This window comes from Chiloscyllium plagiosum, unplaced genomic scaffold, assembly GCF_037043375.1.
Source record: "Chiloscyllium plagiosum isolate Xiang-an unplaced genomic scaffold, Cpla_swu_hap1 HiC_scaffold_26, whole genome shotgun sequence".
Classification (NCBI taxonomy): domain Eukaryota; kingdom Metazoa; phylum Chordata; class Chondrichthyes; order Orectolobiformes; family Hemiscylliidae; genus Chiloscyllium; species Chiloscyllium plagiosum.
Genome location: NW_028270164.1, coordinates 56,175,998 through 56,203,345, shown reverse-complemented (window position 1 = coordinate 56,203,345; position 27,348 = coordinate 56,175,998). Strand labels below are relative to the sequence as shown.

At 46.8% G+C, this 27,348-nt stretch overlaps 1 protein-coding gene across 1 annotated transcript in view; it reads right to left on the bottom strand.

Annotated features, from left to right (window-relative positions):
* Window positions 1–27,348, bottom strand: part of LOC122563332 (26S proteasome non-ATPase regulatory subunit 13-like) — a 52,213-nt gene that overhangs the window by 19,891 nt on the left and 4,974 nt on the right. The window contains exons 2-8 of the mRNA XM_043717071.2: window positions 21,743–21,821; window positions 16,761–16,795; window positions 15,584–15,639; window positions 12,879–12,922; window positions 11,950–12,036; window positions 3,968–4,139; window positions 2,053–2,132 (exon numbers count right to left, since the gene is read on the bottom strand). Coding sequence (XP_043573006.2) covers window positions 2,053–2,132; window positions 3,968–4,139; window positions 11,950–12,036; window positions 12,879–12,922; window positions 15,584–15,639; window positions 16,761–16,795; window positions 21,743–21,821 — 553 coding nt within the window. The remainder of the gene's footprint in view (window positions 1–2,052; window positions 2,133–3,967; window positions 4,140–11,949; window positions 12,037–12,878; window positions 12,923–15,583; window positions 15,640–16,760; window positions 16,796–21,742; window positions 21,822–27,348) is intronic.

The following is a 27,348-nucleotide window of genomic DNA, read 5'->3' as shown; positions in this document are numbered from 1 at the left end:
AATTGTATCCTCCTTATTCTTTTGGTCATTCTTTACTGTTTGTTATATTCTGCCCAATCGTCTGATCTGCCTCCTGCATTCGGATAATCATATTCTTTAAAAAAAAAATTGATCTTTAACATTTGTTAACTACACATGGTGGGTCTGTCTTTGGATTTTTTCTTACACATTGGAATGTATCTATTCTGTCTGTTCTGAAATATCCTTTTTAGTGTCTGCCACAGCAGACTAGTCTTATTGTCTAGTCTTATGTCAATTCACTTCAGCCAGCTTTCATGTCCTCATAGATGGCCATATTTAAATTAAACTCCTCTCTACCTCAAATTGAATACAAAACTCAGATCTAAACAAACAAGATACAGTTACTTAGAAAAATATACAAGTGGCAAGACAGAGTTCATGCTTTGATGTTATTCAATCCCATGCTGACACTGAACAATCTATGCTCAGCAAAGAACTTTGTTTTATCCCACTATATTCTCACCTTGATGCATTTCATGTGCGGTATAACAATGAAGGTATTTCCACTTGCCTTCATCCATGCTAGGGGTAAAACACCAACTCTCAGACACTTCCTTCCATTTCTCTCTGGACAACTGAACATCAAGCCACTGGCTCCAGGACTATCACTGATCTCACCTCTGGATATCTTCATTCCACATCTTCTCACTTTATAATCCCACAACCCCAAACTGCTAGCATCTACCTTCTTCCCAAAAATCCACAAGTAGGATTGCCCTTGAGCACCCATCAGTTCAGCCTCACCCTGCCCCACTGAATTTATTTTTTCTTATCTTGACTATTTTTTGTCACCTTGTCTAGCCTGCTTGAAACTACATTAGTGATTTGTTATTATCGCTTGTTTCAAACAATTGCCAGTTTCCAGACCTTGACCATCTTCCCTTCATCTTGGAAGTCAAATCCCTCAGGAATACCTCCATCCACCAGCAGGTCAATCCAATGGTTGCTTCTTGTACCTTGACAGATCCACAATATCCTAATTGTGAAAAATGTAGCTGCCTGTGTCTGCAGCTCACCAACCTTTATTTACCATAGTCCGAGCATTCATGCAAATCCCAATCCAGCTTTGGCTGCCTTTCTGTCTGATCACTCCTATTTCTCAACTACTTTTCCTTCTAATGCTACTTGTTTATCCCATTCCTCGCAACATCTTCTATCTCCTTTCAAATATTGTATTGGGAGGGTGACCCTCTTAGTGCTAATAGTTTAAATTCTCCCTGACTGGATTTGGTAACTTTCCTATGAGAATATCAGGCAAACGTGAGGACTTCAGATGCTGGAGATCAGAGTCTAGATTAGAGTCATGCTGGAAAAGCACAGCAGGTCAGGCAGCATCCAAGGAGCAGGAAAATTGATGTTTTGGGCAAAAGTCCTTCATTCCTGATGAAGGGCTTTTGCCCGAAACGTCGTCTTTCCTGCTCCTCGGATGCTGCCTGACCTGCTGTGTTTTTTCCAGCACCACTCTAATGTAGACTATCGGAATATCGGTCCTAGGCAAGTACGTATCATGTGACCTGTAGGGTCCCTCCTGCTCAGAGATCGGATTCCCTCCTTCCTACAAATTTTTGAAGGATTTGTGCACTGCCAGCTGCTTCCTAGTGTGGCTATCAGTTTAATATGCTTCTGAAATTTGTGCCCCCACTACAATGAAGAATGTGCATTTTAAATCAGACGTGGAGAAATACCTGACACTAACAGGTGAATTTCAATTGACATGAGGTCACATTTAAATGTAATGCAGGAAATAGTGACTGGTTCAGGGTTCAACAGGAATGTTCGATAAAACTAGAAGAGAGTATACAACAGTTTCATCACAATACATGGCTGAAATTCAAATTAACAATATTGCAGATATTATTAATAGATGATTAGCAATATACTTAATGTGGCAAAGTTATATTGTTTCCTGAATTATTGAGCAATTGGTATAATCCAGGCATTTACTCATTGAACAACCATAATTCTGAAGCAGCTGAGATGATTCAGGAACTGTCATGAATGATTCTGCAGCTACTTTCCTTTGATACTCACCAGTTCACCAAAATTATAAATGCCTTCTCCCAGTAGCGCAGCCAGGCCCAGAGTGAATGCTCTCTGCTGCTGTGAACCCACTAAGAAGGAAAACAAAAATGAAAAAAGGTTAAAATCTGCTTTGTCCTAACAGAAGTGCAACAAGCAAATGGTACCAGAAAAGAAACATTTCAAATGCACCAAGGAAGAGGACTTTGCAAAGCTGTGAACGCCAGAAGCTTGTGAATATACTGGAATAATTAAAACAGATAAATACTTCCAATTTTTCTAGTACTCAAACAGAATAAATGATGACATTCAGATGAGAATACAATTGAAGTCGTTGAGGGAAGGAAGGGTAGAAATTAATGCTGGTGTGGCTGCAATAGGCCAATCGCTTTAGATACGAATGGAGAATTGTAAACTTCACATTCTTGTTCAAAAAGGGGAGGGAAAAGTCAGTGGTGAAAGCCGACAGAAGTGATAGTCCAGAGAAAAGCACAACAGTCACTTGGCTAAGCATCATCTAACAAAATAAATCTCAAGTAGAAAAATGTTATGTACAAATCATGACAAAATTGATTGAAATTTTTGACGAGGTAACATTGAGGATGGATGAAGGGAGTTCAGTTAATGTATCTTTCAAAACCATTTGATAAAGTATTACATATTGGACTTTCTGGTTAAACATGGCCATTTGGATAAATGGGACTGTAGCAGCATAGACATAAAACTGGTTAAGGGACAAGAAATATACATAACGTTTACCTGGGTTCGGTTCTAGGGTTATTGTTTTAGACACACGTTAGTCACTTGGGCTGGGAGTTCTGGACACAATTATGAAATCTGCAGATTACACAAAACTGAGACAAGTAAATGGTGGAGGAGGGTAACACTGACTTTCAGACATGGATGCACTATTGTAATGGGTCAATATACACTTGATTATAGAATCCCAACAGTGTTGAAACAGGCCAGAAGTTCAATATTGATTTTGTAAGAAATATGAAGGCGACAATATAAGCGGACTAGCATAATGTTAAAGAGTGTGGAACAGCAGGGAGAAATGGTGGTGTTTGAGAAAGTAGTTAAAGGTGGCAAGACAGGTAAACATGGAAATTAATAAGACATATAGGATTAATGCAGCCTTCAAAAGGGAGATAGATGAGTACTTCTGCGAAAAAAGATTTGCAGATGTTAGGGAAAAGACTTTGAAATTGAGACTAACCAAATTGTTCTAAAAAGAACCAAGACAAAGCATTGGGTCTAAATCCCTGCTCTGGGCTGGGTTATTCTATAATTCAATAAATCAATGCACATTTAGTAGGCTAGCAACCTTAGATTTTAAACAGCAGATTTCAATTAATTTTCAACTGCAAACAAAATTAGAGATTGTTCAAAAACATCTAGATTATTTTATTCACTAATGAGGAGCATTTCACCAGAGAAGTGGTGGAACTGAGAACATCACATTATCATTATGTCCTGCTGTTGTCTGCTCTGCTTTAGCAGCTTATGACTGCATTTATACATGGGCGCATGTGTAAGGGATTTGTCTTGTAGTAAAATCTATTTGAAGCCCCTTACAAATGTTGTGTTATTCTTATGGGTGGACGCTTCCATTTTATTCAAAGTCACTTTTGCCAGAAACAAGCTCTGGCATAGTGTGCTATACCCAGAGACATACTTTGAATTCACAACAAAATTATCCAACATGCTATCTTCCCAAACCAATATGGAACGATAAACCAGAAAGACAGAGAAACCAGATTCTACATTAGTTGTAGCAGATTTGTAGGTAAACAATTAAGAAAAAATTTAAAGGAGGAATGATAAAAGAGCAATTAGAGAAATCTTGTCAATCAGTACTCCCATCCCCAAATCCAGCTCTCATTGAAACTACAATACTTTTAAAAAGGAGCAAAGCAGCAATTACTTGATAAGTCGGAGAGTTCAGTGCAGCCAAGATACCGTAGAGCCTCCCTGTAGTAAGCAGCATGATCACCCACTACCTGATAGTAACTGCTGGAAGTGTCATAAAACCGGCCATGGACAGACGTTACTCCTGGCAACTTCTGCAGCATCTCATCCACTTCTTCAATGATTTTCTAATACGTGCAAGGATAGAAACTACAGATTAGATCTGGGAATATCACTAAATGAAAAGAAAGATACAACAACATATCAGAGCATTTCAATATCATGCCTTTTGACAGCACACTGCCTTTAACCTACAGTGAGGCCATACAGTGAAATGTGTAAACTACAAACAACCTATGGTGTTAGCTTTCTTTTTCAAGTTGATGTCTTCATTTTGAAAACGGGCATTGCATGCATTGTAAAATTTTTTCAGTAGAACCATTTGAGGCAGATTAACAGCTCTCTTCCTGTACTAGAGACTTGTAAACAGTCATTGCTAGATATTCAGTGGTTTCTCCACCGTTAAGGGTACTGGGTGAAAGGCTCCTTGTATAAAGCACATTGATGTCTCAAACTGACCCTCCATGGCCATGTTTTAAGTTGTAAAATAAGTTGTTGAATTTAAGACTGTTCATAGTTCATAATTTATAGATGTAAGATTTCGGAGTGTCTCTTGTATATTTTAGCATGCAAATTATTTAGGTCTCAAATTTCAATTTCTTTTGGAGCATTTATTTAATCAGGTTTCACATATGGGAATAATCTTTCTTTGTGGATAAAATTTAGATGATCACCTAACCTTTCAGATTATCTCTCAGATCATTTCACACTGAGCACATTTTCAGATAGAAACGGAACAGACTGTGCCAGCAACTCACAAAGCAAAATTTACAAATACATTCAAGCGACTTTTACTGGAATTCAAGGAATATTTGACACGATTGACATCATCCATGCCCTGTGGTAAAGATACTGCCCTGCTATCACTCCCAGTTGACCTCCTGGCTGGAATGCTGGATCAGCTCAAGTGCCACCTTCAGGAAGAAAGGTGTAATTTGCACTTAACACATTTTGTAGTTTTAGAACATACCAAAATGCTTCAGAGACAATATATTACTTTGGAAGCATAGTCATTGTTGTGTAGGCTAATTTGTGGATAGTGAGGACCCACAAACACTATACAACAGAACAAATTGAATTTATTTCAGTGGTGTTGGTTTACAGATAAATACCGGTTAGGCCAGTCCGGGAACTTTCTGCTTTTCTTCACAAGAGATGCCAAGCAGTCCTGAATAGGTGGACAGAAACTTAGCTCAAAGTCCCATTAGAAGGATGCCTCCTCAGTGAAATGCTGCAATCACTGGCTGAGAAATGTCTTGCTTGCCAGGTCCTGTTTTCTCAGCTCTCAAATGGCCAGTGTCTCAGGCCAGGAGAAAGAAAATACTACAAAGATATTCTGAAGCTCTTCTTCAGGCTGAGCAGCACTAGTATTAATGACTGAGAGGAGTTTCATGTCAGCAACTTATCCATTGAGCTGTGTCACAAACACCTTAAAGATGACGCAGAATGTAAAAGGAGGAACAAAAAGGGAGCAATTCCTATTTTCTGGATCCCAAGACAGAGAAATTAAATCAAAATGTCCAGAGCCTCAGTGAAAATGTGGGACATCTGCATCCTCACAGCTTTGTGATTGTAAAAACATGGTGAAATTTTCTACATTTCTTGCTAATTGATTCTTCCAATTTAATTCCTCCGTTTTTTAAAAACTTGTTATCTTTCTATGGTTTCTTAAATTTCTCCAATCCTGATACATTTCAAGACTACACTTTTTGTTGGGTTATTAAACATCTTAAAATGTCTGCTACTGGTTTAACTTTGAACTTATTTCCTAGTCCAGTTTAGACAACTGTCTTCAAATCATTGTACAATAAACTTTTCATTATCTAACACCTATGGGACCAGGAATGTGCCAGTTGATCGGCTGTGTGCTGTTAATGAAGAGGCCTAAACAGTATAAAAACACACTAAGTAATAGAAACATAATGCGTGGGGGGATTACAGATCACTCAGGGTAAGGGAGTCCAAAACTAGAGGGCATATGTTTAAGGTGAGAGGGGAAAGATTTGAAAGAGACCAGAGGGGAAACCTTTTCACACTGAGGTTGGTGCATGTATGGAATGAGCTGCCAGAGGAAATGGTGGAGGCTGATACACCGGATGGATACATGAATAGGAAAGGTTTAGCGGGATATGTGCCAAATGCTGCAAATGGGACTAGATTAATTTAGAATAGCTGTTCAGCATGGATGAATTGGACTGAAAGGTCTGTTTCCATGCTATCCATCACTATGACTCTATTTATAACATAAATCACTTATATAATAATACAACTGTGCCTTGAATAAAACTTCCCGGCAGATAGCGTTGTCACTCTCACCCTCAACCAACTACTTGGGCATCGCAGTATTTGAGGAGAAATTGACTCAAAATTGAAACAACTGATATTTCATGTTGCCATTCGATTTAAGAGCAAGTGTTTGTACGTTAACATAAATGAACTTGAAGTAATAACAGTACAATACTGTAAACTTCACAGTATTTGCGGTATATAATTTTTGCTCGTTTATCAAGAGTGCCAGTTCAAGCAACATTTGCTTATTTAAGTTGTTAATTTTAGACCCACGTTTCTGACCCTCACAATGAATGTGTAATTCTATCATGTGATGATCACACTTGCCTAAAGGATCCTTTACCATAACATCATTAATTAGTTTGCTACATGGGCCGGCACAGTGGCAGTGGTTAGCACTGCTGCCTCACAGCAGCAGAGACCTAGATTCAATTTCCACCTCACGCAACTAGCTATGTGGAGTTTCCACATTCTCCTGTGTCTGCGTGGGTTTCCTCCAGGTGCTCCGGTTTCCTCCCACATTCCAAAGATGCGCAGGTTAGGTGAATTGGCCATACTAAATTGCCCATAATGTTAGGTGAAGGGGTAAATGTAGGGGAATGGGTATGGGTGGGTTGTTCTTCGGAGGGTCGGTGAGGACTTGTTGGGCCAAAGGACCTGTTTCCACGCTGTAAGTAATCTGATCTAATCTAATCATGATGAAATTCAAAATTTGACTGGCACTTTATAAAAGGTAAAAGTCATTAAACTTTGCAAGCTGCCTTAGAGATAAAGATCCCAGTGGACCATTAACAACTATAGACAACAAACAATCAAATCAACAGGAGGCCTTGCAGTTAACCGTGCATAATTGAGATGCTTGTTAGAACATGAAAGTTAGTCACAAAAATAACTTGTCACAAGCAAATACAAACAGCAACGAAGCTCAGAGTAGGCTTGAATACTAAGGATGATATTCCAATTAAGTGACCATGGTGCATAGAAAGAGATGAGAACAGCAACTCTAAGCACGCTGCACATGCAGAGGGTGTCGCAAGTCAGTGAGGATGGAATTTAACTTAATAACAAGCTCTTTCATACCACTGTATCAGCTAAAAAACTCAAAATGATATTGAATGATTTGTATTATGAACTATTATATTCTATCAGGATCCTGTCAATACAGGTTGTTTGATAATCAATCACACCTGCCTTGGCTGGTGAGATTGAGGCTGGGGTGGGTGTCACAGGGGATCCGTCCTCTATGTCCCTCTTGTCCCCCTAAGCGCAGACCCCAGAACCATCTGGTGTCGGAGAGCTTGAATTTCCCTGCACATTCCTCATCAGGCTGTGGCCCTCTGGGGGTGGCATCAGTCTGCAAGGATTCAGGAAATGTTCACGAGAATGTGGCTGGGAATGAGGGTTTGAGTTGTAAAGAGAGGCTGGATAGGCTGGGACTTATTTCACTGGAGCATGGGAGGCTGTGAAAAGCACAATCTGTTCTTAGGTGCAAATAATGCAACTTGGTAGGTCACTGTAAAGATATAATCTACGCAGATTCATATATGGTGTCCCCATAATCTCTCGTAGATTAGTGTGCTGCCCCAGTTGTGGTTTTGAAGTTTTTAAATAAGTTTTTTTAAAAGCAGGGCTCATGTTATTATGATTTCTCATAAATCTCAGAATAAGAGAATCTTAAACCTACAAGCACAGGACTGAAACCTTACAGTTGCGGCAACTTAAATGACATGAGTGAGATCTCACCAAAGTGGAGATAATATGGAAGAGTTGGTAACTAATTATGGTACAGAGAAAACTGTGTTTACTGACGCTAGCATCAGTCGAAACTTTAAACAGCATGAGCAGATTTGCAGGGGACACAGCCTGGGAGTGGGGAGGAAGAGGAGATCAGGACAGTGTGGGAGAGATGGGAAGAAGGGAGAACGGGAAGGAGGAGGAAGAGTTAGATCACGACCTGGGGGACACTGCATTGGGACATAAGAGAGAAACCAGAGTTTTGGGGGTGGGTGGAGAGGGGAGAAAGACGATGTGAAAAGACAGCCTGGGGCAACACAGGTGAAAGGGGTCAGAGGTAGAGAGGGCCTCCCTGCTCCTCGACAGACTGGGAAGAGTGTCTGCAGGCAGCTTTTGTTGAAAAGAAAAACAAGAGTCAGATTATAGAAAGTTTGTAAGTTTATGGGTTGGTTTTATAAAAGGGAGAATTTGAAAGCAGGAAGCTCAAACATCTGGCACAGACACTTGTTTATCAGGAGTAAGCATCTGTTAATTGGTCAATGCTTATTCTGTCCAAGTTTTAACATCTTACACATGCTGGAGGTAACGTTAACATAATACATAAAAACCAATAAAAATAAATGAATAGTATAAAATAATCAATTAACAACTGATTCAGAATTATAGTACAGGTTTGATGCTGAAACTGCAGGAGTAGGATCTCAAGGATGCCACAAAATACAAGAGAATGCTCGCCAAAATATAAAAAAAAAGTTTCTTCTTTTGATATTTAAAAAAAGGAGTTAACAAAGTGCAAGTCCTACAGAAATCGAACCTGTGGAATCAGTAACAGAGAATTCTAAAACTAGGGTCACAGTTAAAAAATGATCAGGCGCCCATTCAAAAGAGATGAGGAAACATTTTTCTTCCTCCGAGGCTTGAGAGTCTGAGGAACTCTCTTTCTCAAAAGGCAGTAGATGCAAAACTTTTCAATATTTTTAAGGCTGAGGTAGATAGATTCTTGATTACCAAGGGGATGAAAGATTATCAGGGATATGCAGGAATGTTGAGTTGAGATTAAAATCAGATCCAAGATCACATTAACTTGTGGACCAGGATCGAAGGACAAAGTGGCCTACACTTGTTCCTTGTTTGTATGTCCTACATGCCATCTAGGAATGACAAAAGTGGTGTGACGCCATACCAACAGCAGTTTAAAATTGACGAGGGTGAAAAAAAAAATCACACTAAGTGACAATGCTGGGATCTGAACTATAACAGAGAGCAGGTAGGACGGGGAGAGAAAGGAAACAAGAAGGAGCGAGATCAGGAGCATACAATGCAGCTGTAACAATTACAATAAGCAGATGAAATAACTTCAAATGTTGAAAACCAAGAAACAAAGTTTGTATGGAAGTTTGAGAGAATTTGTGGAAATCTCTGCGTCATAAGTCTATGAGAAGACACAATATTTCTCATATGAAAGTCTCTCTTTCAAAAGAAAAGTACAATGGCTGTTCAAACCCTTTGTGCATTTGTCTTGGACGTTGGAAGTATACAAGCAGACATGTTTTGTTTAAGGTCATAAAGTCATACAGCACAGATACACCCTTCAGTCCAACATGTCCATGCTGACCAGGTTTCTCAATCTAAACTCGTGCCACTTGTCTGCGTTTGGCCCATATTGCTCTCAACTTTGCCTAATCCTGTACCTGTCCAAATGTCTTAAATGTTGTCACTGTATCGACATCCACCACTTCCTCTGGCAATTCATTCCACACACAAACCACGCTCTTTGTGGAAAATGTTGCCTCTCAAGTCCATGTTAAATCTTTTTCCTTTCACCTTTAAAATATACCTACTTTTGAACTCCCTTCCCTGGGAAAAGACCCTTGCTATTTACCTTACCTATACCCCTCATGATTTTATAAACCTCTACAAGGTCACCCCTTGACTTCCTAAGCTCCAACGAAAAATGTCCCAGCCTATCCAGCTTCTCCTTATAACTCAAAGCCTGCAGTGTCAGCATCATAGTAAATCTTTTCTGAACACTCTCCAATGTAATAATATCCTTCCTATAGCAGGGTGATTAGAACTGTTCACAGTTATCCAAAAGTGGCCTCACCAACATCATACAACCTCAACATGATGTCCCAACTCCAATACTCAATGGGTCTGCACAATGAAGGCAAGTGTGCCAAATGCCTTCTTAACCACTTTATGGCACAACTCTTGAAGAACTATGTACCCGAATTTCTAGGTCTCTCCTTTTGACAACACTATCCAGGGCCCTATCATTAACTGTTTAAGCCCTGCCCTTGTTTGTTTTATCAAAATGCAAAACCTTGCATTTATCCAAATTAAAATCCATCTGCCAGTCCTCAAGTCCATTGGCCCAATTGATCAAGATCTATTTTCACTCTTAGATAACCTCCATTACTGTGCACTACACCACTAATTTTGGTTACATCTGCAAACTTACTACCATGCCTCCTACATTCTCATCCAAATCATTTATATAAATGACAAACAACCGTTCATTTTTTTCAGTGTGAAGATAAACTACAATTTTTTCTGAGGGATCTATACCTGGGAATATAAATTGCTCAAGATTATGCAATTTGAATGTGATTGTCAAGTATATTTATTTCAATTCTTGATTTACATCCCAATTCCAGGTTAAGATTTTGGTGTGGATTTACTTTAAAATCAATAATTGCAATTGTGAAATCCATCACTTCACAAAGGGTTGGCTTCAACTTGCTTCCACGTTTTCGCGAAACGCAAACTAGAAACTAGTGGTTAAAAAAGCTGCAACTATTTTATGCAGATTAAGCTGAAAATACATGAACACATTTTGTCAATACAGGTTAAGCAGCAAATATCTAAAATTAAAAACTGGATCAAGAAGAATGAAGTAATCAAAAATAGAATAACATCTTTTTGGTCCTCATTTCTAATGTTAGATAGCGAGATTGCAGTGCTGTCTCAAGCTCTGGTACGAGCTTATAGTCCACAAACATTAGGAAGCTCTTGTTCTCACATTTTGGTGCAAGAAAATTGAAGGGTTAACTGAGAAAACTTACTTTTGCTTCAGTTTTATAACAATCATTTGAACAAGTGCCTAAGAACGAACAGGAAAAAATGATAATTTAGTTTTCTTTCAGCAAGCTGTGCTATTCTATTGTGTCTTCTTATTAACAATTAGTCTGAATTAAATTGAAATTAAGGGGAATTAAAACTTGACTTCTTATTGTGACTGTAGTTCAATTCTGGTTACGTTAAGTTGTGTCGAAGTCTTCAGTTCCAACCACAAAGTTCCAACACAATAAAATTTGTCATTATAAATTTCCTGAAATGGTTAATGATTTGAAGTAGAAATTGGCATATTTGAAGCAAATCTAATTGTTTGATCATCTTGGTTGCAACAGGGAAATCTTGAATCAGAAGCTACTTTAAAAATGCTAAGCTTGACAATAATTGGAATTTAATTTAAACTGTATTTGATTTGCCTTCGATGTGACACAATTGCAGGCCTTTTCACCACCAAGTAGAGTTGTTGAGTCTTTCTGTTGCGGCTGTTTTTCTTTTTGAGGAATGCAATGGTAGTCAAAGCACACAGTGATAGCTTTTGGTTTAGGTGTCTAAAAAAAATACGCGTTCAACAAGTCTTAAAACTCATCACATTCTTGAAAGACTTTCCAAAATAAAAGCAAATAAATCCCTTCATTTGTGTCACTCTTGGTTGTGCTCTTCCATTCATAACCAGTGTTTTCATTAGATACTCCTTAGGTCATCTTGTTCAACTTACTTTTCTCATAAGACTACCGCGGCCTCTCTCTGTACACCCGTTGTGGAATTCTTGTCTTTTATTACCTTAGTTTCCTGAAGGTCCCCAATTTTGATTTTAATAGCAGCAATGGCAGTTCTACAGAGAATCATAGCTTCATCATTACCCTTCACCTGTCAGATTAAAGACAAAAGGTTGTAATCAGTATCTGGGTATCTTTTGGATCTCTCCAAGGCTGTTTTACTCGAGGTCTGTTTTCTACTATTAAATCAACTTGATATATGGGCATGCTCTGCATCTTTATCAATAAAGTTTTTTTTTCCCCAAGCTTCCACAGGAAGATCATGGGTATTATTTCTGTCACCCAAGGTTTAGTTATATGCTTGAGGTTTGTACACTCTCCATTACATCTCAGCTTCCAGTTTGAGCTGTGGAATGTATCCAAGAGATCTGTCCTCCTCCTGTACAACCCTTGCTTGAAATCCTGAACAGATGCTACCCTTTTATTATCACCTTCATTTGCCTAGTTATCCATTTCCTAATTTAATCTGCCTGCCTTCTCCCTGCCCAATGGATTTCTTAACAATTGTGTTATCCTTGTGGAACCACATTCAAAAGTAACACAGTCAGTCTCTACAGAATCATATCCAAGCCTGATACATTCCCAGGTCCCATCAATGCATAACCAATCCAGAATCTCTTTGGAACTATATCCTATCCTGATCCAGTCCCTGTTTCGGTGGAACTGTACCCAAATATAACAATCCATTGGTTTATTTGTCCCATTACCTTTTCCTTTGGCTCTACACCAAGTCTTTTGCCATTTGGTCTCTCCTGTCTTCCATCCTAGTGCAGAGCTTCATGTTGATTCATCTGCTTAAAATCTATTACATTTCTAACTTTGCCCAGTTACCGACATCTTGTCTTGTTGTTCATCAACAGCCTTCTTCCCTTCCGCGAAATGCAAGTACAATGAAAGTGCTAAAACAATTTAAGACTGCTTATTTCACCTTACCTTCTCCCATGTCTTTTCAAGTAGACTTAAAGCCATTTGTGCATCTGAGAAAAAAAATACAAAAATAAAGTGCAAATCTCCAGTTTCCATTCAAAATCAAAACCGCTTTCTTTGAGCTTCCACTATTTAACTCTCACTCCACAGCGATGACATTTTACACATGTATTTATTCCTCAACTGAGACAAGCACCAGAAAGACTATTTTACATAATGACAATGACACTATCTACATTTGACAGATAATTTGGGTCCTGCTACTCCACGATAACCTTGGAACCAATCATACCTGGAGAATGCTAGGTTTCGCTGCTGCAGAGCTCTGCAGTTGCTGGCAACCTTCAGAAGGGGGAGTAATTAACAAGACAGAAAAAGTGTAAGGCGGCTTTTCAATTGGGAATCAAGCTTAATCAAGTCCTCTCTCAAAACAAGAGGGTCAGGCAAGCGTCTATGAACATTTCATGTGTGGTTCAGACAATCATCGATTTCAGCCCCACTCCAGACGTTGACTACATGCTTTTGACTGACACTCCAGTGTAGTGCTGAAAGAATTCGGTAACATTCAGGTGCCATCTTTCAAATGAAAATGAAAGCGTAAATGGAGAATTCATCTGCCCTTTTAAAGGGACAAGAATGATCTTGTAGCACGATATTGTGGAGCAGGAGTATTCTACCTGGCTCATTATTATCCTTTAATTCGCAAACAGATTCTCTGGGCAATTTCACAATGCTACTTGTGGGAGCTTGTTGTGCTATTGTAATATAGGAAACACCAAAACCACTCGTGCACAGCAAGATTTTCCTCATCTCCTGCAATCCTTCTGCCCTTCACCTTAAATCTACGTCCTGATCACTGATCTCACCAAAGGGAAAAAGTTTCTTCCTACCTACTCAATTTATGTCCCTCATAATTTTATACATCTTAAATCAAAGAAAATTACAGGACAGGAACAGGCCCTTCGGCCCTCCAAGCCTGTGCCGATCCAGATCCTCTATCTAAACCTGCCAACTATTTTCTATCATGATGGCCCCCCCCCATCTCCCAATCTCCTTTGCTCAAAAGAAAACAATCCCAATCTGTCCAATCTCTCTTCATAACTGAATTCTCCAGACCAGGCAGCATGCTGATAAAATACTCTCCAGTGCTAACACATCCCTCCTATAATGTGGATTCCAGAACGGGACGCAACATTCTAAATGCTGCCTAACCAAAGTAATACATAGTTGTACCACAGAAGCAGGAGTAGACCACTGAACCTGCTCTTACATTTAATACATTAATGGCTGTTCCTTGAATTTAAACATCACTTTCCTACCTGCTCTCCATATTCCTTCCATCAGACCTTCTCAAGCTTCACTGCTCCAAAGAAAATAACCCCAACTTCTCAAACCATATAGCAAACCCTCTCTCCAATTTGGGATTCATTCACTATCTCAAAAAGAGGATGGCTGATCTGAAAGGCAGCTAAATAGCAGATTACAGTGGCAGCACACAGAGTGAATGGCTGAAGCTTGTTATTAACAGAGCAGAGGGAAGCTTTATACTGCATGAGACTTGAGAATACTGAATCCTAACAATGGCTGCCTTGAATGGGATCCATTCCCTCACACTAACATGGCTCCTCCTGCAAAGTTCAAAATGGCCAGTTGCTATGTATTGAACAGTTCCCCATATAGGGCAGGAATTTTCAATTCAAGGAGCTTGCTTCTAACAGTGAACTTACATGCTCTACACCCAGACAATATCATGGTAATGCAGAATTCTGTCACGTTTTATAGACACTCATTCCGTGTGCAATACTTCTGAGTTTTTAAGCAAACACATCATAACATAGTGATAACATCCAACTGCTGTATTACAAGGCACTCAAAAGCCTTTGAAATCAAACAGGAACACAAAGGCTTATTATTCTTGCTTAAGCTAGTGCCTCTCAGCCTGTTAAAAAGATGACTTTTTAAAAATTCATTCACAGAATGAGAGTATCGCTGGCTAGACTAACATTTATAGCTTATCTCTAATAGTTTAAGAGTCAACCACATGGTTGTGGATTCTGGTACAGATGTAGACTAGACCCTGTTAAGAGGGCATTAGTGAACCAGATGGGTACTTTTGACAATCAACAATGAGTTCATGGTCATCATTGGACTCTTAATTCCAGATTTTTACTGAATTCAAATTCTATCATCTGCTATGTGGGATTCAAACCCAGGTCCCCAGAACATTACCTAAGTCTTAGCGATAATGCCACAAGGTCATTACAACCAAGGTGGTGGTGACAGAGAGCAATCAGCACACACAAAAGTTTATTTTTTGATCAAAAATATCCTGTGTGATCTGATTTCAATTACTAAGTCACTGATACGGCATTCAAAGTCCACGGTTTTCCACCACAGGGCAAGTAAGACAGCAAGGGCAGTGGAGAATGGGACAGAGAGTTGGTGCTGAAGGGAATAGGGTACAAAAAAAGTAGAGAATGAAGGGTCAAGGGAGAGGCAGCAACAAGAGGTATACCATCTCCAGGTCCAGTGCAGTGCAGATGCATGAAGTCGATGCATTGACATTGTCATTAAGTGTGTGGGGTGTAGACATTTACTTTGTGATTACGCATGTTGAAAATAGAGGACACACCACAGAAATGAGCGCTTGACAAGGTACAATACAGACCATCAGGACAAACAGATACACCAGATCGAGTTAAGGAACATACCACTCATCTGTCGAACCACACGGAGGATGATTTCCACCAGCGACAATGGATTTATTCTGTGAGGAAACATTAATCACAGAATTGCACCTTACAAATGGAGAATGTATCCAAAACATTAACTCATCTTCCTCTCAGAGACAGAGAATTACAACATGGAAACCGACTGTTCTGTCCAACCTTTGCATGCCAGCCATCTGGTTGTCCTATATAAATCCACTCCAATTCGCCAGCATTTGGCCCATATCCCTCTAAGTCCATCCAGATGCCTTTTAAATGCTGTAATTGTATCAGCCTCCACCACTTCCTCTGGCAGCTCATACCACACAGCACTAGCTTCTGCTTGAAAAAATTGCCTCTTAGGCCCCTTTTAAATCTTTCCACTCTCATCCTAAACCTGATTCCCTCTAGTTCTAGACTCCCTCACACCAGGGAAAAGTCCTTGTCTATTTACTCTATCCATGCCCCTCATGATTTTATAAAGCTATGTAGAGTCACCCTTCTGTCTCCGACACTCCAGGGAAAACAGCAAAACAGCCCCAGACTATTCAGCCTCTCCCTATTGTTCAAACCTTCAAACCCTAGCAACATCCTTTCAAGTTTCACAACATCCTTCCGATAGGAGGGAGACCAGAATTGCATGCAATACCCCAAAAGTGGCCAAACCAATGTCCTGTACAGCCACAACATGACGTCCCAACTCCTTTACTTAATGCTCTGACCAATAAAAGCAGGCAAACAAAACGGCTTCTTCACTATCCTATCTACCTGCGATTCCACTTTCAAGGAATTATGAACCTGCACTCCAAGGTCTTTTCCAATGTCTCCCCAAGTACTTTCAGCACTTTATTTTAAATTTTGTGTGTGTTAAAAATGTCATTATATTTGTCACATTCATACTGCCCTTAGTGCACTTTTATCACTGATTCCAAAGATTATTCTGCTCCAATTAGATCTTAAACTGAGGAAAATACCAAAGACTAGTTTGTGGACACTAGTTTAACATGTACCACACCACTTAACACTTTCCAGTCACCATGGTTCCATGCTTCTAGTCAGGAGTGCAGACTCCAAACTCAGCTCATTTAGAAAAACAGATACTTTGTTCTAGAGCTCGCTAAATCTGACTTAACTGTAACTATGTCCCAGGTCGGCAACAGTCATTCTGTCAAATGCTTACCTGTGTTCAAAGTCACTTATGAAGTGTTCATATAACTGTAAAAAAAATTAAAAAGACAGTGTTATGTCTGAAGATACATTTCCAGTATAGACGCACATTACTGCTTTGCAGGCAAGCTTAGAACATAACAAAAGAATGTGAGCAGAAATATGCCATTTAGTCTCTCAAGCCTACCCTGCCCTTCAACAAGATCATGGCTGGCCTGTCCCAGGCCTCAACTCTTCTTTTGTGCCAGCTCAGCATACCCACCAACTCCTTGATCTTTCAAAAGTCCAATGACCTCCTGTTTAAATACTTAGATTGATTTTGCTTCCACAACTCTCTAGGATAGAGAATTCCAGCCATACAATACTTTCTTGGAGAATAAATTCCTTCTTATCTCTTTTAAATGAGTGATCCCTTATATTGTAACCATATCCTTTAATGCAACATTCCCCCATCTTCTCAACATTAACCCTGTCAAGTCCCCTCAGAAGTTTGCACATTTCAACATCCATCATTCTTCTAAACTGTAATAAATACGAGTTTAATCTATTTAGCTATTCTTGATAATTCAATTCTTCATTCCATGAATCAGCATGGTGAATCTCTTGAACAGCCTCCAATGCCAGTGTATCTGTTTTTTAAAAATGTGGGGATAAACCTGTACACAGTACTGCAAATGGTGCCTCAGCAATATCCTGTACAGTCAGAACAAGACTTCACCTTTTTAAACTCCAACCCTGTGGCAATAAAGGTCAACATTTCATTTGCCTTAATTACTTGCTGCACCTGCATGTTAACTTTGTGCTTTTTGTGCACAAGAACACCCAGATCCCTCTGCACTCTTTGGAGTTTTCTCCATTTAAATAATAGTCTACCTTTTGATTCTTCCTACTAAAGTGCATTACCTTACTTTCCAGCATTAAACTCTATCTGCCAATTCCTTGTTCATTCACTCAATCTATTGAAATTCCTTATGGTCTCATCACAACATGGTCACATCCTCCCAACTACTTTTGTATTGTGAACAAATTTTGATACCTTAAATTTTTCCCCTTCCTCCAAGTCACTAATGTAAGTGGTATATAATTGAGGTCTTCAGACTAATCTTTATTGCATGCCACTGATTACATTTCTCCAACCTGAAAAAGAATTTTAAAACATCTTCTTGACATTTAGCTAGGAGGAAATATATTATCCATACCAAATGTCAGACAAGCAGAGGCAGAGTGAGGTCGAGTCATGCATTCATATATATGAAACCTGCCATCCAGAATGCTGCATCCAGTTCTGGATATCCAGTTATAGGAAGGATACCAATAAGCTGTAGAGGATTCAGAAAAGATTTGCCAGGATGATGCTGGGTATGGAAGGTTTGAGTTAGAAAGAAAGACTGGGACTTTTTCCATTGGAGTGTAGGAGGATGAGACCTTATAGAACATAATGAAGGGTATAGATAGAGTTAGTGGTAGTTGTCTTTTTCCTAGGATTCGGGATGGGGGGGGGGTTTCAAGACAAGGGGGCACATTTTTAAGGTGAAATGGGAGAGGTTTTCAAAAAAAGACATGAGGGACAGATTTTTGTTTTTAAAACACAGACGTTGGTTTGTGCATGGAATGACCTTCCAAAAGTGGAGGAGGATGCGGTTACAATTATAAAAGACATTTGGATAAGTACATGAATGGGAAAGTAGTGAGGGATATAGGCTAGAAGGTGGGCCGAGTTTAGTTGAATTGAATTGAATTTATTGTCACATGTACTGAGGCACAGTGAAAAGCTTTGTCTTGCGAGCATACAGGCAGATCACAGAGTTAAGTAGCATAGATAGGTCAATTATAGATAAACAGTGGCAAAAAAACAAAAACAAAAACATGCGAATGTTAAGAGTTTGAGAGTCCAGTTTGTATTCTAACAACAGTTGGGTAGAAACGGTTTCTAAACCAGCTAGTTTGGGATCATGGTTTGCATGGATTGGTTTGACCAAAGGGTCTGGTTCTCTACTATATGACTTTATGACCGTATGTTTTTGGATGATATTGCTGAAGGATTACATATGGATGCGAAACAAAAGGTGCGGAAAGATAGATCTCCGGATATCAAAGTGAATGGTGTGGATGCAGAAAAGGAAACCACTACAAGTAATTCACTGAATGATGTGGTCAACCAGTCAAAAGCTTCAGATAAATAAAGAAGGAACAGGGAGGATGGCTTGTCACAATCACCTAGAATCTCTCTCACTCCCACACATGTCCCCTCACAGACTTAACACACTCTACACTCACATACACATATACACACTCTCTCTCACACTCAACCCCCCCAACCCAGGCAGAGACAGACACACACACAAAAAGACCCATATGCACACATACACATATACGTTTGTGGGGTGAATTTGTACTTTCAGGGTTACGTTGTACTTTGCTCAAAACCTGCATGAATCCATGTAAGACTCTGTTAACTCACTTTTTGGATTAGAATCAGTCTAAACATTATGGCACAGACAGGGAACACAGGGGGCTAACACCTTCAACATATTGTCTAACTAACACTAATTGTTACAGTTAACCTGAGAATGTAACTTAAAAAGGTTTTGTGATTTACACATAAAAGAAGTGAAACTATCATGGTATTCGAACAGATGAAAGACTCAACAGACAATCAAGGTATTTTTCAATGTATAATTTCAGTTACATCACACTGTAAACTATTGCTATAAATTCTGTGTCTTACAATTGTGTCCTACACAACCACCTGATGAAGGGGCGGGCTCTGAAAGCTAGTGCTTCCAATTAAACCTGTTGGATTATAACCTGGTGTTGTGTGATTTTTAACTTTGTACACCCTAGTCCAACACTGGCATCTCCAAATCATGACCTAGAATGTCAGTACTGCAGCAGGGTATGAAACCATTTGAATTAAACACAATCATGTGAAAGAAACAAAGTTGAGGCCGGAGCCTTAATTGCTGGTTCTGCTCCACTCATCAGTCCATCATTGCCAGTGGACCCAGTAGCTTTCTTATGAAGCCTCATGTTATGACTGAACAGGACATTGGTTAGGCCACTTTTGGAAGACTGCCTTCAACTGTGACCTCCCTGCTACAGGAAAGTTGTTGTGAAGCTTAAGGGTTCAGAAAAGCTTTAGGAGGATGTTGCCAGGGTTGGAAGAGGCTGAATAGGCTGGGGACCTTATAGAGATTTATAAAATGATGAGGGGCATGAATAGGGCAAATAGACAAGTTTTTTTTTCCCAGGTGAGGGGAATCCAAATCTGGAAGGCATAGGTTCAAGGTGAGAGGGGAAAGATTTGAGGACCCAAGGGGCAACTTTTCCACAGAAAGTGGTGCATGCGTAGAATGAACTGCCAAGGAAGTGGAGGAGGCTGGTACAATTACAAACATTTAAAAGGCATTTGAATGGGTTTATGAATAGAAAGGGTTTAGAGGGATGTGTGCCAAATGCTGGCAAATGGGAGTGGACTTATATAGGATAATAGACCATATGGTTGGCATGCAAACTGAAGGGTCATCCTCCTATATGAAAGATGTTGTGAAACTTTGAAAGGATTCCAAAAGATTTATGAGGATGCTGCCAGGGTTGAAAGGTTTGAGCTATGGGGAGAGGCCGAATAGGCTGGGGCTGTTTTCCTTGGAGCGTCGGAGGCTGTGGGGTGACCTTATAGAGGTTTATAAAATCATGAGGGGCATGGATAGGGTAAATAGACAAGATCTTTTTCCCTGAGATTGGGGGAGTCCAGAACTAGAGGGATTCGGTTGAGGTGAGAGGGTAAAGATTTAAAAGGAGCCTAAGAGGCAATGTTTTCAAGCAGAGGATCGCACATGCGTGGAATGAGCTGCCAGAGGAAGTGGTGGAGGCTGATACAATTACAACATTTAAAAGGCGTCTAGATGGGTATATGAATAGAAAGGGTTTAAAGAGATATGGGCCAAATGCTGGCAAATGGGAATGGATTAATTTACGATATCTGGTCAGCATGTGAGTGTCGCACTGAGGGGTCTGTTTCTGTGCTGTACGTTTCTACTTGGGGATTATGTGGGAAGTTTATCCAAGCTGTATAAATGATGTGACCAGGCAATCATTTGATCAAGTATGTATCAAACAAAATAAATCCAAGAAATGCTAGATTTAAGAACAAAGGAAACCATCTATTTTAATCATCACCACATTCAAACTGATATTGCAGATATACATATTGGACCACTTGGTTTATACTGTCTATATAACTTGCAGTGGAAATATCACCAAACATACAAATCAGTTTGTTTCAATAGACGGGCCTGTGGGTGGGAGAACTCAAGATATTCTGTTTGAAATCACTTTCTACAGTAGGAAGGGGAGAAAACCTTCCAAGCATAGCACTACAGCCTTAATACATCTGTTAAAATAAGTCTTCTTGCAATTTCTCAACATTTCACCCAAGCCTGCCAAGCTCGTCAGACTGGGAAAGTCACAAAGAGGCAAAGCCATGAAAGGGTTCATACACTAGGATGAGAATTTTATGTTTAGGGTTTCAGGGATCAGAACATATGAATAGCAGCAGAAAGGATTAAAAGATTTCAAAGCAAGGCACAGCAGAGCAAGATATAAAGTGACACTGGCTAACTTTGGGAGGGTAAATTGCTGAGCAGCTTCGACAGAATTGTGGAGACAGAAAATCATTTCAAATCAAGAATCTTTCAACTGATGACCTAGAATTTTTACCAACATCTCTGCACAGAATGCTACCAGAGCTATTTTCAACTCCAGATTTCCTCAGTCTGTAACATTGAGTGATTATGGCGATCCATTGTAACAGTCTTATGCTTTGTAAATGTAGATCCAAATGTGTCAGTCCACTTCAGACTTCATGCTGAAGTCCTTAAACTGTGCTGCACACATTCCGGAACTTCACGATAACAATGTGGAGGAAACATCAGGCTAAAACAAATGAATGCGTAAAGTTAAATGCTTTATAGCCTGAGGTACAGATAATCCTACCTGCAACAGGTTATCCCCAGATGGGAAACATGGAATTAGTGTGAACTCCAGAAGTTCCACTGTGAGTTGATGCCACAGCCTGGATTGAAAACAGAGGATAGTGTTAATCTTCAAGGAGGTGGATCCAGTAAAGGAACTGAACAATAGAGCAGAGTGAAGTGACATCTAATCCTTTGGACTGGTTTGGAAATATAAGGGTGTGGGGTGGGGGAGAGAAAAAGGTGGGGAAGGGAAAGGGGATAGAAGGGGTGGGAGGAGGATGGGGAGGGAGGTTACAGGGGGCAGGGGAGCGGAGTTGGGGTGGAGAGAGGGAAGGGTCTGGAGATGGGGGGGTAGGAGTGGGGCGCAGCAGGGGGGGTGGAAAACAGAGGGGTATAGTGGGGGGGAGGGGGGAGGGGGGAGGGGGGGGGTGGTGTACCGGGGGCGGGGATTTTATCGGGGGGGGTGGGGGAGTGTAGCGGGGGGGGGGGGGGGAAAGAGAGAGTGTAGCAGAGTAGGGGGGGGGGGGAAAGAGTGTAGCGGGGGGGGGAGAAGAGTGTAGCGGGGGGGGGAGAAGAGTGTAGCGGGGGGGGGGGAAGAGTGTAGCGGGGGGGGGAGAGTGTAGCGGGGGGGGAGAAGAGTGTAGCGGGGGGGGGAAACAGTGTAGCGGGGGGGAGTGTAGCGGGGGGGGAGAGTGTAGCGGGGGGGGGGAGTGTGTAGCGGGGGGGGAGTGTGTAGCGGGGGGGGGGGGGGGAGTGTGTAGCGGGGGGGGGAGTGTGTAGCGGGGGGGGGGGGGAAGAGTGTAGGGGGGGGGAGGAGAGTGTAGCGGGGGGGGGAGAGTGTAGCGGGGGGGGGGGAGAGTGTAGCGGGGGGGGGGGGGGGGAGTGTAGCGGGGGGGGGAGGAGTGTAGCGGGGGGGGAGGAGTGTAGCGGGGGGGGGAAGAGTGTAGCGGGGGGGGGAAGAGTGTAGCGGGGGGGGGGGGAGAGTGTAGCGGGGGGGGGGGGAGTGTGTAGCGGGGGGGGAGTGTGTAGCGGGGGGGGGGGAGTGTGTAGCGGGGGGGGAGTGTGTAGCGGGGGGGGGGGGGGGAGTGTGTAGCGGGGGGGGGAGTGTGTAGCGGGGGGGGGGGGGAGAGTGTAGGGGGGGGGGAGAGAGTGTAGCGGGGGGGAGAGAGTGTAGCGGGGGGGGAGAGAGTGTAGCGGGGGGGAGAGAGTGTAGCGGGGGGGAGAGAGTGTAGCGGGGGGGGGAAGAGTGTAGCGGGGGGGGGAGAGTGTAGCGGGGGGGTGGGAGAGTGTAGCGGGGGGGGGGAGAGTGTAGCGGGGGGGGGAGAGAGTGTAGCGGGGGGGGGGGGAGAGTGTTAGGGGGGGGGGGAGGAGAGTGTAGCGGGGGGGGGGGAGAGTGTAGCGGGGGGGGGGGAGAGTGTAGCGGGGGGGGGGGGAGTGTGTAGCGGGGGGGGGAGTGTGTAGCGGGGGGGGGGAGTGTGTAGCGGGGGGGGAGTGTGTAGCGGGGGGGGGGGGGAGTGTGTAGCGGGGGGGGGAGTGTGTAGCGGGGGGGGGGGGGGGAGAGTGTAGGGGGGGGGAGAGAGTGTAGCGGGGGGGAGAGAGTGTAGCGGGGGGGGAGAGAGTGTAGCGGGGGGGGGGGAGAGTGTAGCGGGGGGGGGGGGGGAGTGTTGTAGCGGGGGGGAGTGTGTAGCGGGGGGGGGGGAGTGTGTAGCGGGGGGGAGTGTGTAGCGGGGGGGGGGGGGAGTGTGTAGCGGGGGGGGGGGGGGAGTGTGTAGCGGGGGGGGGGGGGGGGGAGTGTGTAGCGGGGGGGGGAGTGTGTAGCGGGGGGGGGGGGGGAGAGTGTAGGGGGGGGGAGGAGAGTGTAGCGGGGGGGGGAGAGTGTAGCGGGGGGGGGGGAGAGGTGTAGCGGGGGGGGGGGGGGGAGTGTAGCGGGGGGGGGAGGAGTGTAGCGGGGGGGAGGAGTGTAGCGGGGGGGGGAAGAGTGTAGCGGGGGGGGGAAGAGTGTAGCGGGGGGGGGAAGAGTGTAGCGGGGGGGGAAGAGTGTAGCGGGGGGGGGAAGAGTGTAGCGGGGGGGGAGAGTGTAGCGGGGGGGGGGAGAGTGTAGCGGGGGGGGGGGAGAGTGTAGCGGGGGGGGGAGAGTGTAGCGGGGGGGAGAGAGTGTAGCGGGGGGGAGAGAGTGTAGCGGGGGGGAGAGAGTGTAGCGGGGGGAGAGAGTGTAGCGGGGGGAGAGAGTGTAGCGGGGGGGAGAGAGTGTAGCGGGGGGAGAGAGTGTAGCGGGGGGGGAGAGAGTGTAGCGGGGGGGAGAGAGTGTAGCGGGGGGGGAGAGAGTGTAGCGGGGGGGAGAGAGTGTAGCGGGGGGGGAGAGGTGTAGCGGGGGGGGAGAGTGTAGCGGGGGGGGAGAGGTGTAGCGGGGGGGGGAGAGGTGTAGCGGGGGGGGAGAGGTGTAGCGGGGGGGGGAGAGGTGTAGCGGGGGGGGAGAGGTGTAGCGGGGGGGGAGAGGTGTAGCGGGGGGAGGGGTGTAGCGGGGGGGGAGGGGTGTAGCGGGGGGGGAGGGGTGTAGCGGGGGGGGGGGGAGGAGGGTGTAGCGGGGGGGAGGGGTGTAGCGGGGGGGGAGGGGTGTAGCGGGGGGGGGAGGGGTGTAGCGGGGGGGGGAGGGGTGTAGCGGGGGGGGAGGGGTGTAGCGGGGGGGAGGGGTGTAGCGGGGGGGGGGAGGGGTGTAGCGGGGGGGGGAGGGGTGTAGCGGGGGGGGAGAGGGTGTAGCGGGGGGGGAGGGGTGTAGCGGGGGGGGAGGGGTGTAGCGGGGGGGGAGGGGTGTAGCGGGGGGGGAGGGGTGTAGCGGGGGGGGAGGGGTGTAGCGGGGGGGGAGGGGTGTAGCGGGGGGGGAGGGGTGTAGCGGGGGGGGAGGGGGTGTAGCGGGGGGGGAGGGGGGTGTAGCGGGGGGGGAGGGGTGTAGCGGGGGGGGAGGGGTGTAGCGGGGGGGGAGGGGGTGTAGCGGGGGGAGGGGGGGGGGGGGAGGGTGTAGCGGGGGGGAGGGGTGTAGCGGGGGGGGAGGGGTGTAGCGGGGGAGGGAGGGGTGTGTAGCGGGGGGGAGCGGGGGGAGGGGTGTAGCGGGGGGGGAGGGGTGTAGCGGGGGGAGGGTGTAGGGGAGGGGTGTAGCGGGGGGGGAGGGGTGTAGCGGGGGGGGAGGGGTGTAGCGGGGGGGAGGGGTGTAGCGGGGGGGAGGGGTGTAGCGGGGGGGGAGGGGTGTAGCGGGGGGGGAGGGGTGTAGCGGGGGGGGAGGGGTGTAGCGGGGGGGGAGGGGTGTAGCGGGGGGGAGGGGTGTAGCGGGGGGGGAGGGGTGTAGCGGGGGGGGAGGGGTGTAGCGGGGGGGGAGGGGTGTAGCGGGGGGGGAGGGGTGTAGCGGGGGGAGGGGTGTAGCGGGGGGGGAGGGGTGTAGCGGGGGGGAGGGGTGTAGCGGGGGGGAGGGGTGTAGCGGGGGGGAGGGGTGTAGCGGGGGGGGAGGGGTGTAGCGGGGGGGGAGGGGTGTAGCGGGGGGGGAGGGGTGTAGCGGGGGGGGAGGGTGTAGCGGGGGGGAGGGGTGTAGCGGGGGGGGAGGGGTGTAGCGGGGGGGGAGGGGTGTAGCGGGGGGGAGGGGTGTAGCGGGGGGGGAGGGGTGTAGCGGGGGGAGGGGTGTAGCGGGGGGGAGGTGGAGGAGTGTAGTGGGCGGGGGGAGGAGTGTAGTGGGCGGGGGGAGGAGCGAAGCGGGTGGGGGGGGAGCGAAGCGGGTGGGGGGGGGAGCGAAGCGGGGGGGGGGGGAGCGAAGCGGGGGGGGAGCGAAGCGGGGGGGGGGGGGAGCGAAGCGGGGGGGGGGGAGCGAAGCGGGGGGGGGGGGGGGAGCGAAGCGGGGGGGGGGGAGCGAAGCGGGGGGGGGGGGGAGCGAAGCGGGGGGGAGCGAAGCGGGGGGGGGGGAAGCGAAGCGGGGGGGGAGTGAAGCGGGGGGGGGGGGAGTGAAGCGGGGGGGGGGGAGTGAAGCGGGGGGGGGGGGGGGAGTGAAGCGGGGGGGGGGGGAGTGAAGCGGGGGGGGGAGTGAAGCGGGGGGGGAGTGTAGCGGAGGGGGGGGGGGGGGGAGTGTAGCGGGGGGGAGTGTAGGGGGGGGAGAGTGTGGGGGGGGGGGCGAGTGTGGGGGGGGGGCGAGTGTGGGGGGGGGCGAGTGTGGGGGGGGGCGAGTGTGGGGGGGGGCGAGTGTGGGGGGGGGGGCGAGTGTGGGGGGGGGAGAGTGTGGGGGGGGGGAGAGTGTGGGGGGGGGGAGAGTGTGGGGGGGGGGGGAGAGTGGGGGGGGGGGGAGAGTGTGGGGGGGGGGGAGTGTAGGGGGGGGGGGGAGTGTAGGGGGGGGGGGGGAGTGTAGGGGGGGGGGGAGTGTAGGGGGGGGGGGGAGTGTAGGGGGGGGGGAGTGTAGGGGGGGGGGAGTGTAGGGGGGGGGGGGAGTGTAGGGGGGGGGGGAGTGAAGCGGGGTGGGGGAGTGAAGCCGGGGGGGGGGAGTGAAGCGGGGGGGGTGTGAAGCGGGGGGGGGGAGTGAAGCGGGGGGGGTGTGAAGCGGGGGGGGGGGGGGGGTGTGAAGCGGGGGGGGGGGGGTGTGAAGCAGGGGGGGGGGGGAGTGAAGCGGGGGGGGGGGGGGGAGTGAAGCGGGGGGGGGGGGAGTGAAGCGGGGGGGGGAGTGAAGCGGCGGGGGGGGGGGGGAGTGTGGGGGGGGGGGGAGTGAAGCGGGGTGGGGGAGTGAAGCGGGGTGGGGGAGTGAAGCGGGGGGGAGTGGAGCGGGGGGGGAGTGAAGCGGGGGGGGTGTGAAGCGGGGGGGGGGGGGGTGTGAAGCGGGGGGGGGGGGGTGTGAAGCGGGGGGGGGGGGGAGTGAAGCGGGGGGGGGGGGGAGTGAAGCGGGGGGGGGGGGAGTGAAGCGGGGGGGGGGAGTGAAGCGGCGGGGGGGGGGGGAGTGTGGGGGGGGGGGGGGGAGTGAAGCGGGGTGGGGGAGTGAAGCGGGGGGGGAGTGGAGCGGGGGGGGAGTGAAGCGGGGGGGGGGGGGGGGAGTGTAGGGGGGGGGGGGGGAGTGTGGGGGGGGGAGTGAAGCGGGGGGGGGGGGGGGAGTGAAGCGGGGGGGGGGAGTGAAGCGGGGGGGGGGAGTGAAGCGGGGGGGGAGTGAAGCGGGGGGGGGGGGGGGAGTGTAGGGGGGGGGGGGGGGAGTGTGGGGGGGGGGAGTGTAGGGGGGGGGGGGGGAGTGTAGGGGGGGAGTGTAGCGGGGGGGGGGGGGGGGGGAGTGTAGCGGGGGGGGGGGGGGAGGGGGGTTGTGTCCCGGGGGGGGGTTGTGTCCCGGGGGGGGGCCCCGGGGGGGGGGGGGGGTTGTGTCCCGGGGGGTGGGGGGGTTGTGTCCCGGGGGGGGGGGGGGTTGTGTCCCGGGGGGGGGGTCCCGGGGGGGGGGGGGGTTGTGTCCCGGGGGGTGGGGGGGTTGTGTCCCGGGGGGTTGACTCCCCCCTCCCCCCGGGTGAGCCTGTAGCTGGGGAAGGCCGCTCTCCATCCCCATGTCAGGGTGACTCAGGGACCGTGCGGGGTGGCTCAGGCCTACAGCCCATGCCCTGGTCACAGTGTGACCTGCTGGCGGGC